Genomic DNA, 16,563 nt, shown 5'->3' on the forward strand with positions numbered 1-16,563 from the left:
GCAGTATTCAGGACCATGGTGGGAGTAGATAAAATTGACAATGAAGATCTGTTTGTATGGGATAAGAGAGCAACAAGAGGACATGGAATGAAATTGAAAAAGTCAAGCTGCTTGAAGGATATCAAGAAATATAGCTTTCCTTACAGACTTATGGAATAGCCTGGACAAAGAGATCGTCCAGTCTAAAAACTTAAACGAGTTTAAAGCTAAATTTGACTTATTGAGAAACAGCGACGGAAACCCACGAGCATAGTACACTCCGTGTATATCACAATTAGGCATACATTAGGTAAATACTTAAATATATGGAATGACTTAGACAAAGAGGTGGTGCATGAGAAAAACATTCATGTGTGTAAAGGCAGACTTGATAAATGTGGATATGGAGACAGGACAACACGAGCATTGCTCAATTCTTGTATACTACAAATAGGTAAATACAAATAGGTAAATACACACACACACACACACACACACACACACACACACACACACACACACACGCACAAAAGGAAAAATGTAGCTTTTGTACGCGGAGAATGACATACAAGGCTAAACTGGGCCTTCACTGTACCGCCAACAGCATGCGCTGGAAACGCTGAAAATAGCACGTAGCCCTATCATTAGCATAACAGTTTCTGGGTTAACGAGAAACAATACTGACCTTATTTACCATGTCAGAGCATTTGCAAAATTTACTTAATAATCTGGTACATAAATTAAAATTAAATTCATAACAATTGTTCGATGGTAACAACAGCTAACAGTGTATAGCAAGTGGATTGGCAGTGACTCACCCTGTCGGTGTCGCCTGGTATAAATTCGCCCGTGCTGGTGGTCTGTCACCCACCCTCACCTCACAAATCGATTTCAGTGTTGTATTTTAGAGGACTTTCAACCTTATGTCTAGTTCAAAATTGTAGCAAGCGACATGCCTGGGATATAAAAGAAGGGTCAAAATAGTGATATAACATGAAAACACATGATCGGCTTAGGTGGCGCTTGGTACAAACTCGCATGCGCGGCCTCATATATATATATATGATATGTATTTGTGTGTACATATATATATATATATATATATATATATATATATACGTCATACATCATCTAATCCTGCATTGCCCCATGAGGAGAGTAGGAGCTCGGGACTAGGCAAGTTGGTCCTGACATTTAACCTCTAGTGACCAAATTTTTCTGAGGCTGTAATCGACCCCAGCCACAATTTGGGGTCTTTTCACATTTTACCAATGTAAAAGTTTATATCTGGAGTGCTTGAAGTTCATCGTCACCATCAGCCATTTGAGTATCCACTGCAGGACCAGCCTATCCCAACCGAAGTGGGGACGATACAGCCAATGTATCTCTACCAAGTGGTTTAGGCTGTCTGGTAGAGACTGCATGTAGGGTGTGAAGTGCTTGTAATGTGTAATTGTTGCATTGGAGTGGCTTTGAATGTGTATGTAGTCTGTGAACCAAGTGTAATCGGCCCGCGCAAGCCGACTGGATGCAGGCATATTAATGACACTGGTTCAACCACAGCATCCCTTATGTCTGCCAAGCAGTACATGGCCAGGAGAACACTCCCAAAGATTTTTACCCTGGTGGGGAACGAACCCTTGTTCTCCAGTGTGTGAAAACACTCATTTTACCACCGTACCACAGAGGCTACACACCTGAAAATGCTAATTTCAGTCCCCTAGGCCTAATTACCGGAAAACAGCCTGTCAAAGATTATAAAAGTCCTCCCTTGCGGTAAGAGAAAAAACTGGAAAAAATCAGCAAAACCTAATTTTTGCTAGATAGCCTTACCCAAATTAATGAAGTCAATTTAAAATATGTTTCTACTGATGAAAAAAAAAAAAATCCAAAATTCAAAAATCTGCCAAAAACCTAATTTTTGCAAAAGAACCTTACCAAAATCAATGAATTCAATGTAAAATATGTTTCTCTTGATGAAATTAGGTGCAGGAGTCAGCATGAAAGCTAATAACCTTACATAAATTACTATAAACTTCTAACAAACTCTTATAGGCATCAATCAAAGTCAAGTGGTAAGGATTAGAAGCGGATCATTGCAGGGAAATTACCGCATGATATTCGGTATAAAGGATAGGGAGGGAGAGAGGGAGAGAGGGATGGAGGTGGAGGTGGAGATGGGGGGTCTCATGTGAGGGTGAGACATACCTCTAATGCAGGGCAGAGGTGGTGTGGGGGTTATTTAGGTGTGAGCAGACAAACACAAGCCATTCATGGCATGGAAATTTCTGTGCCACATTCAGGACAAAGGATAGGGAAGGAGGAAGGTGGGGGTGGGGTGGAGGGTTTCTGATAGGGGTGAGGGGGGGATGTGACACACCCCCAATGCAAGGAAGAGCAGGCATGAAACACCCCCCTCCACAATGTAGATGTGGTATTGGTGTGTACTTTGGGTGGTAGGGGACAGAGCGGGCTGTATCCAATCAGCCAGAGGGAGGTGGAGAAGTGGCTGCGGGGGGTCCCCCCACACACCTGGTGATGGGGCGGGATCTTCCTTCCCACCACCTCATCCCCTTGTTCTGACAGGGTAGGAACCATTTAAATAAAAAAACGGCTTAGTGCTCGTCAGTTTCTGGCAGATTTTCTACAATCATCAGTCACAGGACTCTAAGTGGCAAACTGACGACTGTCAGTCATGGTATTTTAGGGGTTAAGATGAAAGTGACCAGCCTCACTCATTCCTGAGTGGCATTACATGAGTAATAAACCCCAACCATCTCCTGGACATAAACCTACACAGGCTCAAGCTGATTGGAGTACTGTACCCTAATTACCCACTACACTGCCAGGTGTCATAAGGTGGTTATATGGCTACCACCCAGCGTAGTAAATGGTGTCCTGGTGTACAAAAAACCATTTCGCTTGTCACTCAGTGTAGAGTCAGCCACAGTCAGATGGAAGAGGAAAGAATGATGAAAAGAAAGACAGAAAAGGGAAGGAAGGCAGGGAGGAAAGGGCAGTCACCCAAGAGCAGCACTACAAGTGAGTGGATGGTGAGCGCCCCCACCTATTTACATATATATATATATATATTTTTTATGCGAGGAAGAAGGAACCAAAGGCCATGAGCCCGCAGTAACAGTTCCCTCCAAGAGAAAAACAAAATACAATATAGAGCCAAATTCAAGATCCAATCATTTTGAGATGCCTGGACACACTGCGTTTGAAAGACTGGAGATCATAGGCAGCAGGAAATACAGACAGAGGGAGACAGTTCCAGAGCTGACCTGTTGCATAAATGAAAGACTGGGAGTAACGGTTAACTCTTGCATTAGAGAGTTGGACAGAAAAAGGATGAGAGTTTGCTGCCAGACGGGTGCTACGCGCCTGTCGTAGAGGTGGAGGAATGCAAGCAGACAGTTCAGAGGAGCAGTGACCATTAAAGTAGCGATAGAAAAGAGATAAAGATGCAACAGTGCGGCGAAGAGACAGAGGTTGAAGGGAGTCAGTAAGAGGAGGAGAGTTAATGAGATGAAAAGACTTTGACTCCACCCTATTGAGAAGAGCTGTATGTGGGGAGCCTACCCACACATGAGAGTTGTACTCCACACAGGGGTGGATAAAACCCCTGTATAGAGTCAACAATTGCGCAGGGGTAAAGAAAGAGCGGAGTCGGCTTAGCACACCCAATCTCCTGGAAGCAGATTTTACAAGAGATGTAATATGATCTTTCCAAGATAAGTCCCGAGTAAATGAAACCCCAAGCATGTTCAAGGATGATGCAGGATTAAGCTGAATATTATTAAACATTAGTGGGTATACCTGTGGAAGATTTTGTCGGGTTGATAGGTGTAAGAACTGAGTCTTAGATGCATTAAAGACAACCATATTATTTTTACCCCAGTCAGAGATACGAGCCAAATCAGACATTAGGTGTGCCACAGCCTCATCCCTTGCTTGTTGAAGTAACTGTTGAGATGGGCGTTGCGGGAACCGAATGGAAAGGTGAAGGGTGGAGTCACCAGCGTATGAGTGGATAGGGTTAGATGTACAGCTTAGAAGATCATTGATGAATAAAAGGAAGAGAGTTGGTGATAGGACAGAGCCCTGAGGAACACCACTGTTGATAGATCTAGGAGAAGAACAATGGCCGTCTACAACAGCGGCTATAGAACGACCAGAAAGGAAGCTAGCGATGAAGGCACAGATAGAAGGACAGAAACTGTAGGAGGGCAGTTTGGAAATTCAAGATTTATGCCAGACTCGATCGAAAGCCTTTGAGATGTCAAGTGCAATGGCAAAGCTTTCGCCAAAGTCCCGAAAGGAGGATGACCAGGAGTCTGAAAGGTAGGTGAGAAGATCGCCAGTGGAGCGTCCCTGACGGAACCCATACTGACGATCGGAAAGAAGGTTGTGATAGGAAAGATGCTTTAAAATTTTTCTATTAAGAATTGACTCGAAAACTTTTGAAATACAGGACGTTAAAGCAATTGGACGATAGTTGGAGGGTTGGGAGTGGTCACCCTTCTTTGGGACTGGCTGAATGAGAGCAAACTTCCAGCAAGAAGGAAAGGTACAAGTTGACAGACAAAGGCGAAAGAGTTTGCCTAGGCAGGGTGTAAGCACAGAAGCACAGTTCTTGAGAACAACAGGAGGGACCCCATCAGGCCCATATGCCTTGTTAGTACTGAGGCCAGTGATGGCAGAAAATACGTCAACTGAAGAAATTTTAATGTCAGCCATGAGGAAGTCAGAGGGGGGAAGTGATGGAGGAACAGCACCGGAATCGTCTAAGGTAGAATTGGAGGAGAAAGTCTGTGCAAAGAGATCTGCTTTATCAGTAGAAGAAATAGCTACAGAACCATCAGAGTAGAAAAGAGGAGGGAAGGATGATGAGGTAAAGTTGTTAGAAAGATTTTTGGCAAGATGCCAGAAGGAGCGGGAAGAATTCGAGTCGGAGAGTTGAGAGCATTTAGTATGGATGAAATTATTTTTAGTAGAGTGAAGAACAGACTTAGCACGATTCCGGGCAGAAACGTAAAGATGATGTGATTCAGGGGTGGGTTGGCTCCGGTACCTTTTGTAGGCCCTCTCCTTGTTGCGGACAGCATTAGCACAAGCGTGATTAAACCAAGGCTTTTTTGCATTAGTCAAAGGATATGAGAAAGGAATGTATGCTTCCATGCCCGAGAGAATAACCTCTGTAATGCGCAAGGCACACTCAGATGGCTCCCGGCCATGGAAGCAATAATCATTCCAGGGAAAATCAAAGAAGTACTGCCTGAGGGCCTCCCAGTCCGTGGCTCCAAAATGCCACAGACGACGTTTCCCTGGAGGGTCCACAGGCCGTACCAGAGTGATAGGACAGGTTAAGGTAATAAGGTTGTGATCGGAGGAGCCCAACGGAGAGAAAAGATTAACAGAGTAATCAGAAGGATTAGTTGTGAGGAAGAGGTCAAGTATGTTGGAGCTCTCTCCAAGGCGTTCAGGGATACGGGTAGGGTGCTGTACAAGGTGCTCTAGGTCATTAAGGATAGAAAAGATGTAGGCTTGTTCACCAGGTGGATCCGTGAAAGGAGAGGAGAGCCAAAGGTGGTGGTGAACATTGAAATCTCCAAGAATGGAGATTTCAGAGAAAGGAGAAATGGATAGAATGTGTTCCATCGTAGAAGTAAGATAGTCGAAGAATTTTTGATAGTCAGTAGAATTAGGGGATAAGTAAACAGCACAGATATATTTAGTCAGAGAATGACAGGAAAGCCGAAGCCAGAGTGTGGAGAATTCAGAAGAATCAAGTTCAGGAACACGAGAGCAAGATAAGTCGTTGCGTATATATACACAACAGCCACCTTTGGCTTTGAAATGAGTATAGAGAAAGTAGGAGGATACAGAAAAGGGTTTGCTGTCAGTTGCCTCAGACAGCTGAGTCTCCGTTAGAAAAAGAAGGTGAGGTTTAGAGGAGGAGAGGTGGTGCTCAACAGAGCGAAAGTTAGAGGAAAGGCCGCGAATGTTGCAGAAATGAAGAAGAAGAGAGTCAGACCATGGTTCCAGGCACCTTGAGTCGTCACCGGGAGACAGGCCGGTGGTGGGGGCATTTATGGTCCCCCCCCCTGGGGACTCCGAGGCTTGATAAGATGACGCCATTTTTGGTAAATTTTGAATAGGAAGTGTAGTGTTTACTGTGCATGTAGTTTGGTGAAGATAGTTAGAGAAATTTGTACTGGAGAGCATGCTGGCCTACTCTCTGTGTAACTGAGACACTGAAAAAGTTCAGCAAAGGGGGATGGTCAGGAACTAGTCCTGAGGGCTGATGAAACGGGAGCTCCAGCACTCCCTGTCATCAGCTTTCCATCCACCTCGGGAGTACTGCCCTGCTCAACTGGTGCTACAGTCTACTCCTTTACATTAGTCCCTATATAAATATATATATATATATATAGTCCCTATATAAATATATATATATTATACTTCACTCTCATCTTAAATGTTGGGACCAACTGCCTAGCCCCGGGCTCCTATGCTCCTCATGGGGCAATGCAGGATTGGATGGATGGATGGATATATATATATATATATATATATATATATATATATATACACAATAATCCCTATACTATCCGGACGCCCACATTCCGGACACCCCACTTACTGGACATTGTGGACCTGTACCTTCAGAACCCAAAAATGGCCAAAAAAACAACCCCCCCCCAAAAAAAAAAAAAAAAAAGATTTTTTTCCCCTCCCATAATTAGAAATTGCTGCGCAGTGCCGAACAGCTGTTTACACTATGGCCCCTTTACCCCTTCCTTCCTCCCCCCTCCCCTGTCAGGGTTGCCATTTGGTATTTTTCATTACCAAACGTGGGCCAATTTGGTAATGAAAAATTCGTTTGGTAATGAATCAGAATAATGCATTACCAAATGGATTTTTCATATGCATGAGGATACACAGGATGGAGATGGTGGATTGTCTGCTCTCTGATTAATGTGCTAGCCTACATAGTGTGAAAACAATCAACATGCTGTTAATTATAAGGAGAGTGATTACATGTGCTTCTACTTGTATATATAATTAGTGAAGAATAAATGCTAACTTTACGAATTTGATAATGAAAAGTTAAATTTGGTAATGAAAATTGAGGAGCTTGGTAATGTGGCCATTGCAATCTGGCAACTCTGTTTCCCCGTGACCAACACTCAACAGTTACTGCTTAACTTCGATCGCGAGTGGATGCCTGTCAGTGTGGATGCCACACGTGCTCATTTTTTTTTGGTGAATAAACACTGAATAAACTGCAATATCTCGCCAGTAGACCACAGGGGAATTTACAGTGTTGTGCAGTGTTAAGAAATTAGAATTTAGAGTGCAAAGGATAAACTGTGGAGTGCAAACTGGCGGTTGAAACTGGTGTGGTGCAATTAACAATGTGTAGTGTTAAACAATTATAACTCACAGTGAAAGAATTACTGTAAGTGCAGCACAACACTGGATTACTGTACATGGTTCAAGAGCATTTTTACCACTGCCAAAGCCTTAAGAAGGCGGTCACAGACGTGCTGTAAGTACTCTGGCTGAGGTACAGTAACTTCTAATTCCTCATTCTTTGGTTCCTTTTCATTTATTTCATGCTTTATGTCCATTATTGGTGTGAATATGGTCTTAAATAGGTTTAAATAAGTGCTATGCATGTCCAGTGGGGAGTTATTTAGGTGGCTTTCAAAGTTAGGCTGGGTTAGAGACCTTAAGTACCAGTACAGCATGCAGGTGCCCACTTTCCGGACGAGACCACTTACCGGACATGCCTTTAGTCCTATTACATTGGATAGTGGATGGATATATATATATATATATATATATACACACACACACACACACAGTGTGTACATGTTTCGTACCTTCTCGCTGATGTGGTCAGCCGGAGATAGTCTGTTATTGATAATCACACCTAGGTCCTTCTCTCTTTCTGATGTATATAGGGTTTTATTTCCTAACTTATAATCCCAATCAGGTCTTTTTCCACTTTTACCAAACTTCATTACATGACACTTGTCCACAATGAATTCCATTTGCCATGTACTACTCCATTCATGAAGTTTATTTAATTCTTCTTGTAGCTCTTTACAAGAGTCTGTGTTAGTAATTCTCCTTTGTATTTTTGCATCATCTGCAAACATATTCAGATAGCTCTCATTTCCAGTGTTACTGTTTATATCATTTATATACACTAAAAACATGATTGGTGCCAGCACTGAACCCTGTGGTACTCCACTAGTCACTTCTTTCCATGATGAGTAGTTTCTTCTTAGTACTGTCCTCATTTCTCTTTTTATGAGAAAGTCTTGCATCCAACAAAACAGTTTGCCTCGAATTCCTCCTTGATGGTACAGTTTCCATAAAAGTCTTTGGTGTGGTACTGTGTCAAAAGCTTTCTTGAAATCTAAATAGATACTGTCCACCCATCCTTCCCTTTCCTGTATTGTGTTTGCTACTCTGACATAGTAGCTCAACAGATTAGTAACACATGATTTTCCTTTTCTGAAACCAAACTGTCTTTCTGTTATCATACTGTGTTCTTCTAGATGATTTACCCAAGCTTTTCTTATAAGTTTTTCTAATACCTTGCTTACAACACTGGTCAGTGATACTGGTCGGTAGTTGAGTGGATTTTGTCTATTTCCTTTCTTGAATAAGGGGACAATATTTGCTTTTTTCCAAATATCAGGTAGTTTACCTTGACTCAAGGATTTCTTGAAAATTAAAAATAATGGTTTACATAACTCCTTTGCACATTCTCGTAATACCCAACATGAAATTTCATCAGGACCACTTGCTTTTCCTCTGTCTAATCTACTTAACTCCTCCTGTATTACTTTTTCTGCTATTTGTATATCTGGTAGTATGTGTGGACATGCGTGTTCCACATAGTCGCTCTCAAAATTTTTTTCTTCTGTAAAAACTAATTGGAAATTCTTATTTAGTGCTTCACAAATATCTTTCTCTTGTGTATAAGTGATTCCCTCGTCCGTAATGGATTGTATTATATCTTTTACTTTAGTTTTGCTTCTAATATAGCTGTAAAACAGCTTTGGTTGATCACTACTTTTATTTATTATATCCTCCTCAAACTGTTTTTGGGCTTCCCTCCTTATACTTCTATAGTCGTTTCTTGCCTGTTTGTAATTATTATATGCCCTTTCACTATTGTGTCTTCTGTATCTATTCCACAACAAATCTCTTCTTTCTTTTGATTTTTTACATTCTGTATTGAACCATTTCTGTATTTTCTTATCTGCTTCTTTGTGCTGTGGGATGTACTTCTGGACTCCTATTTCATAAAATTCACAAAATTTTTCATATACAGCATTTAAATCTTGTCCTCTAAGCTCATTTTCCCAATCAACTTCTAAGAAATACTTCTTTAGGTCTTGATAATTTCCCTTTTTATAGTTTAGGCTCTTTTTGTAACTATCATTGCTGTTTACTATGTCATATGCTATCCTGAAGTTATAATTTAGTACTGCATGATTGCTTTTGCCAAGTGGAGGGTGATATATTAAACTGTCAATATCATTTTCTTGCCTTGTAAATATTAGATCTAGCACTGAAGGTACATCAAGTCCTCTTTTTCTGGTGGTTTCCCTCACATGTTGCGTTAAGAAAAACTCTTGTACGAGATCCAGGAGCTTTTGATCCCAACAGCTTTCTTGGCTATTTATATCTAGAGTATTCCAATTTATATTTGTATTGAAATCCCCAGTTAGCATAATTCTTTCCGATTTCTCTTCCATTTTATGTAGCAATGATCTTACACTCTGAATTGTACTCTCTGTCAGGTCCTCATATTCGTCTCTTTCCCATGTATTGATCTGGGTGGCATGTACAAATTGGCTACAATTACTTTACCTTCAGATGTGTCGATCTCTACTGCAATCAGTTCTACTTGTGATGGTATATCTAGTTTTATTTCCTTGACTTTTAGATTTTTCTTAGTTAATATTATAATTCCTCCTCCTTTTTTAAATATCTGTCTCTTCTCCATATGTTGTATTCCTCTAAGTTTAGTATGTCATTTGATATCCTTGGTATTAATTTTGTTTCAGTTAGGCATATTATTTGTGGTTCATTTTCTCTGACATAATCATTCATCTCTAGTAATTTAGATACCATTCCATCCACATTTGAGTACATCAACTTTATCATCTTGTTTATATACTTGTGATGACATGGTTCTACTACCTTCCTCCTTTTTCTTCCATCCTGTTTGTGTACCACTTTCGTACCTGCAAACCTATTACTTTGTAAAAAAAATTTCTTCTTCTCCTCTTCTGATCTTCCCTCATTTTTTGTTTTTGCTTCCTCCCTTTTCTCTTTCAGTAATTCCAGTTCCTCTTGTGTTAGGCATCTTTTTATCCATACATTTTTGAACTCCTCTTTTTCCTTAAGATTCTTTGCATTTTTAGTATCTCTTCCACAGTGTTTACACTCTGGAAAGTCACCTTTAGAGGTCTTGTCTTGCTTTTCTCGTATTTCCCTAACCTTTTGTGTTCCTCTATGTCTTTACTACAGATTTCCTCTGATACTTCTTTCAGTAAGCTCATTACATTTGCCATCTCCTTTTTGTCTCTTGTGATCTTGTTTTTAACTTCATCCTCTTCTATACCAGTGATTACTATTGATTTGTTTATCTCTACTGAATCTCTGACTAACTTTGGATTGTTTTGGATTATTCTTTTCACCTCCTTTTTAATGCTTTTTTCCTCCACCCTTGTTTCTAAGTCTTTCTTTACTTTCACCATTTCAGCATACGTGGTTTCTACATCATTTTTGTAGCTTTGCACAGCTTCATTTACTTGTGTTATCTTCTCCTCAATATCACTGCTCTGGTTAATAAGCCTGCTAATTTGCCTAATTGTCTCTGTGTCATTTTTGAACCCTTCCATAACACTCTCGTGACTGACTACTGTATTTGCCATTTCACTCATTTTCTTCCTAAGTGTACTCAATTCCACGGTTAGTTCACTGATGGTTGTGTCTTTCTTATTGGCCTCCCTTCCTAGTTTTTCTATTTCTTCCTTTTGCAAGTGCATCTGCTTCTTTATTTCATCAATTTCATTTTTGAAAGCCATTTCTAGTTTGTTTACACGTTCAACCAGTCTATTGTGGGTCTCTACTTCAACCAGTTCTTGGTAGAAATCATTTTGCTTTTTACCTTTACCCCTTTTCTTTTCCAAATTTGTTTTACTGAAGTATGTATCCATTTTGCAATACTTAAAGTGCAAAGCATATACTTACAATCTCCGTCTTGTTGTAGTCTAAACAAACCTCAGAGATGACTCAGCATATTCTTTCGTCTTGGTTCTATTTCCTGTTTTTACAAGTCTTGTTGAAACTTATTATTTTTTTCCTTTTTATAATGAACAATCATTTAGTCTAACCTGGTACTGAGCTTGACTCATACAAAGATACTATTTAGGTAATGCCACTGGCTGTGATGATTTGGTACGGAGCCCAGTGTCACACGTCCGCCTAGATTGAATCCCTCTGTGTGTGTGTGAAATATGAGAATAGCATTCACATACATAAATGAAGACATGCTAAGAAGGATAATAACATCATTCATTAGACCAACCCTGGAATATGCATCAGTAGTCTGGAGTCCTCATCTCAAAAAGCACATAGACAAGATTGAAAAAGTTCAAAGGGCCGCTACAAGATGGATACCAAGCTTAAGGGACCTAAGCTATGAAGAAAGACTAAATAAACTGAATCTATCAACACTACAGGAGAGAAGGAAAAGAGGTGACATGATAATGCTATATAAATGCATATCAGGAAAGGAGAAAATAGACATAAATGATTACTTCACATATGGAGAAGCATCAGCAAAAGGACACTGCAAAAAACTGCATAAGAAGAGAGGTGATAAAGACGTAAGGAAATTCAGTTTCCCAAACAGAGCAATTGATCAATGGAATGCACTACTGAATGAAATAGTGTGTGCCAAAACAATTCACAAATTTAAGGATATGTACGATAAATATGGTTTAAGACACGGGACAGTACGAGCTTGACTCATTCCTGTAAAGATACAATTAGGTAAGAACAATTAGGTAAGAACATACACCGTACATTATATATATAAAGCAGCTTACACAGTACACTTACAAACTGTGGACTGATGCCACCAAACAGAATGGTAGGCCTCGAAATGACTCTGTGTCCATCATCATCATCTATCTCCATCCGGAAGCATGCGTTGACGTATGCATGAGCATTGACAGCACGGGGGGTGATCTTGAAAGTACGCAACTGAAATGCAAAAATTGATAAGGACAATAAGTAGGGTGACCATGAATCCGTTGTTACTGTTGCTGTTCTTATGCTACCCCAGTCTGTCTGATTAAGCAGATCTATCAACTGCAGGCAAGCAACTGCCCCTGCAGTGAACTATTGTGGCTGACAGCACCTCATCACAGCAAGGGATGGGGATTAATGTGGAGGCTTGGTTCCTGGGTGGACACTGGATTTTCATTTCTAACCAGTTAACAAGGGCATCATAGTAGGCTCCTGATCACCTCACTATGAGGCTATATGGTTACCACTCAGCTTTGTAAATGGCTCCCTGAGTTACAAGAAGCCATTTGGCTTGTCAGTCTGTATAGGGTCACCTGAAGTGGAAAGAAGAGTAATAAATACAGTCACAACTCGATTTACCCTTGGGTTACAATAAGTTTGACTCAATTGCATACCAATAAATCATTAACCGATGTCAATTTAGCATGGATTCATTGGGGATAAGTTGGAGGGACCATGTAACCTATTAAAAAAAAAAAAAAATTTACCTAAAGTACATTGTAGGCTAGTCTAAGTTGTCACCAAGGGTATCCTTGAAGCTAGTATATAAATGGAGGGCCTGAGCAATCACTCCAGGCCATCCGGAGGCGGTGATGAACCATGGGGAGAGCGATGTAGTGAGGATGATGGAGTGCGCAGCAGTGTGCTAGGGGAAGGGTACTGCAATGAGGCAGCAGGAGAGTGATGCAGTGAGGTGGCAGGGGAGGGATAAGTCATAAGTTTCAATATTTAACCCCCATATGCTGGGTGATTTATGGTGCTACTGTCACCACACTATGGGCAATTTTCCCCAAGTGGCTTGTTTTTAAACCTTCATATCACGGAAAGTATAGCAGTTAGGAAAACAAATTAAAGAACACATTACTCATCAACTCCTCTTCTTGCAAATGAAACCATCCCCAGGTCTGGAGGTGGTCATGTCGATGAGTAATGATAAGATGTGTAACCATCGGCAACTGAAGTAGGATGTTATCGTGCATGTGCACGTGATCCAGACTTTGGCTTCAATCTTAACGAGATAACTTCTTCACTACTGGATAAACTAGACACAGTAGCGTCCAAGGCATGCCCTATGACACTATCACAAAGCCCTTTCCTCGTATCTTTGGGCAGAGGCTTGGCAGGGGTGGATGAGGCAAGGGCTTTGTGCTATGTGGGAATGGAATTGGACAAGGTTTCAGAAAGCATCATTCTACACCTGGCAAAGTAACGGGGCAGACTGAAGCACGTTTGCGTGCACTGGTGGGGGTCTCTCCCTACCTTTGGTGATGAGACAAAACATGAGCCAGTTGAAACAATGGTGGAAATGCACTCACAGCATAATTATGCCACCACCAGGCGGCCTCCGTCCACCTTAATTGTGACTGCATATCACATTCTCCGACAGATGGGAGTTAACACACAGAAAGTTACCTTTCCATTTAATATTGCACACTGCACTACTCATCATGTACTTGCACTGTTATATTGCAACAGTGTTGATGATCCAATGTGCATATAAACATGGGCAGGCCATCTCTGCTCATATTTAAGGCTACTGGCTTGCACAGGTGGCATGCACCTGCACAGGATCATTGTATGTTGCCACTGCAAAAATCGTATCAGCAATGATCGCTATCATTAACTTGAAACTGGATATAAGTTTTCATCCATCATCAATGCGATCAATCGCATACCAGACAACCGTATACTGGGTCACGACTGTAGTGACAGGAAGGATGGGAGAAATAGGAAGAAAAGAGGAGACATACAGAATAAGAGAGATGGACATGACAGAAGAAGCAGGCAGCACTACATCAAATAAGTGGATGACGGGTACCCCCACCTACCACCAAAAGTCTCCAACTGAAATTCATAAATGATCAGAGAGTATTGTACGTGGAGTGATCTTTAAAAATTTGCAAATTAAATGCAATACTAACTAACCAGAAACTATGATCCAATATGGTCGCATATTATTATATACAGAGGTCTGGCTGTCGAAAACATTGGGAATATAAAAAATCAAGAATACTTTTCACAGATATAAAATTACTCCACAACTTACTGAAAACCAGACACTAGCCATTTGCAGTAATTATATTACACTATACACAATATAAAAAAAAATCTTTAAAACTCTTTCCCTTCACAACTATTATGTTAAAATATAAACAGTACCGGTACTGTTAATTATCAGGTGTACAGTGGCCACAGGGGTGTCGGAAGGCGACGTACTCACAGAAACTGACATAATACCCTCTCCAAACACCCCCAACGAGAGTCTAACCTCCTATAAAGCATATAATTGTAATGTAGAACTGTTCAAACATAGAAAAACACCCCTGAATACTATAATAAGCATGATAAAATGTCACTAGTGTACACTTGACATCTGGAGGCAGAATTTGGTAGGGTGAGGCAAGCTAGCATGGAAGACACAGAATAGGCAGACCTATCATTTGTGAGGGGGGAGAGAGAGAGAGAGAGGGGGGGGGATGGGTGAGGCATGAATGACAGAAATAAAATAGAAGATGTTAGGGTGAATTAAATCACCAGAGAGTAGTGGGCTAATTTCTTGATTAAGTAAATCCCATGAGTTTAGTGGCAGTTATGTTCAGGTGTCGAGTAAACTTCATCACTGTATCCTTGAGTTTCACTGCCTGCACAGTGACACGACTGCTCTGTCGTTGGCAGTATCATTTCAACATAGCATGGTCTAAATCCTGGTGCTTGGGTCTGGCCATCATTTTCCATTCAAGACATCAGGTTGTTAGCCCATATTCAGTCCTTTATGTAAGATTTGTTCTTGTGCCTTCTTGATGTCCTTCAGGGTCCTACATGGGACACAAAAAACTTGGTTGCCTGACTCTCTGTCCATCCCTCATCCAGTTTCCCAACAATCTCATGCTTTTTTTTGAGAGATAGGTCCTTCCTGGGGTGCCTGGCAAGTGAAAGTGCCATAGTGACACATGCCAGCAGAATGGCATGATGGCAGCATGACATGCTGAAGGACAGGGATGATGAAAAATATGATGAACTCCAGTGTAAGCACAGCTGCTATGTGATATTAGTTGCTGCAATACTTGGGAGAGAGCAAGGAGTGGTGGCCTGGGGGTGGTGGGTGTTGGGAACCAACAAGTCATCCATTTTGGGGTGCGATACATGGAGGAAAAATGAAGAGGAAGGATATACATACTGTAGATGTATTAATACTGAACATGAGAGAGCAAAAGCAAGGAACATACAGGTAACAAATTAAAAAAAGACCTACCAAATTTGGCAACAACAAAAGCAGTGTTTTAGTGACGAAACTCACAGCAGTGTTTTGTTGGCAAGACTCATGGAGCTGAATTGTTTTGGTGGCAAGACTCCGGATGAATGAAGCAGACTTTGTTTTTTGGTCCTGCATATTTTTAAAAATTTAGCTCCATTTGCTGTGATGGATATTGATGTCTGCCCAAAGATGCACTGATGGATAACTGAGAGTTTACTGTGCAATTACAGTAAACCCTTCATAAGTTGAATTATATGGGGCTCTAGGGTAGTTCGACTTACTGATTTTCTGACTCACCAGAAATAATTGAAAAAAAAAAAAAAAACTATATTACCCCCAACAATAGTCAAAATTATTATGTGATTACTTGTTTATTAACACTAAACTAAAGTAGCATTTTAAAGCAATTGAAATAAACAATAAAAACAATTCAGTGCATGTCATAGGCAAGGCTAGGACAGGACGGGTTGCGGAAGTACTGTACTGTATGTGAATCTTTGAACACAAACCAACAGTGTAGGTTATTAGCATGTATAAAGCAGTAGAAATAAATAACAGAAAACCATTCAGTGCACTTCATTTTTTAATTGGTGGATGTCTGTGCAAAACGCTTTCGTAGGTTAGGCAGCTTGTGTTGGAGTCAGAAGTGAAGGGGAACAATAAACACTTAATTTGAAGGGGAACAATAAACACTTAATTATGTAAAGTTCTACACTTACAGTAAAATCTTGATATAACGGATTTCAATAGACTAGAATTCATTTTTATCGGAATCGAGGAACTACCAGACTAAATTCTTATATTGTGTATAAAAAAAAAAAAGTCCGATAAAGCCAGAAGCAGTCCGGACTGCCTGACCACTTTAGCTACGTTCACCACAATAAGATAAAAAAAAAAAGACGTTTAGCAATGTACAGTACAGTTTTATTATATATATTATACCATTTGGTTACTGTTGTGAAAGTATAATACAG

General features: G+C 40.6%; 1 protein-coding gene across 1 annotated transcript in view; it reads right to left on the reverse strand.

Annotated features, from left to right (window-relative positions):
- Positions 1 to 16,563, reverse strand: part of LOC145392518 (uncharacterized) — a 303,717-nt gene that overhangs the window by 195,564 nt on the left and 91,590 nt on the right. Inside the window, exon 9 of the mRNA XM_080266913.1 lies at positions 12,145 to 12,288. Within this exon, the coding sequence (XP_080123039.1) occupies positions 12,145 to 12,288 (144 nt within the window). The remainder of the gene's footprint in view (positions 1 to 12,144; positions 12,289 to 16,563) is intronic.

Source organism: Coenobita brevimanus, chromosome 22 (genome assembly GCF_032717465.1).
Source record: "Coenobita brevimanus isolate Jiangsu-jjx chromosome 22, ASM3271746v2, whole genome shotgun sequence".
NCBI lineage: Eukaryota > Metazoa > Arthropoda > Malacostraca > Decapoda > Coenobitidae > Coenobita > Coenobita brevimanus.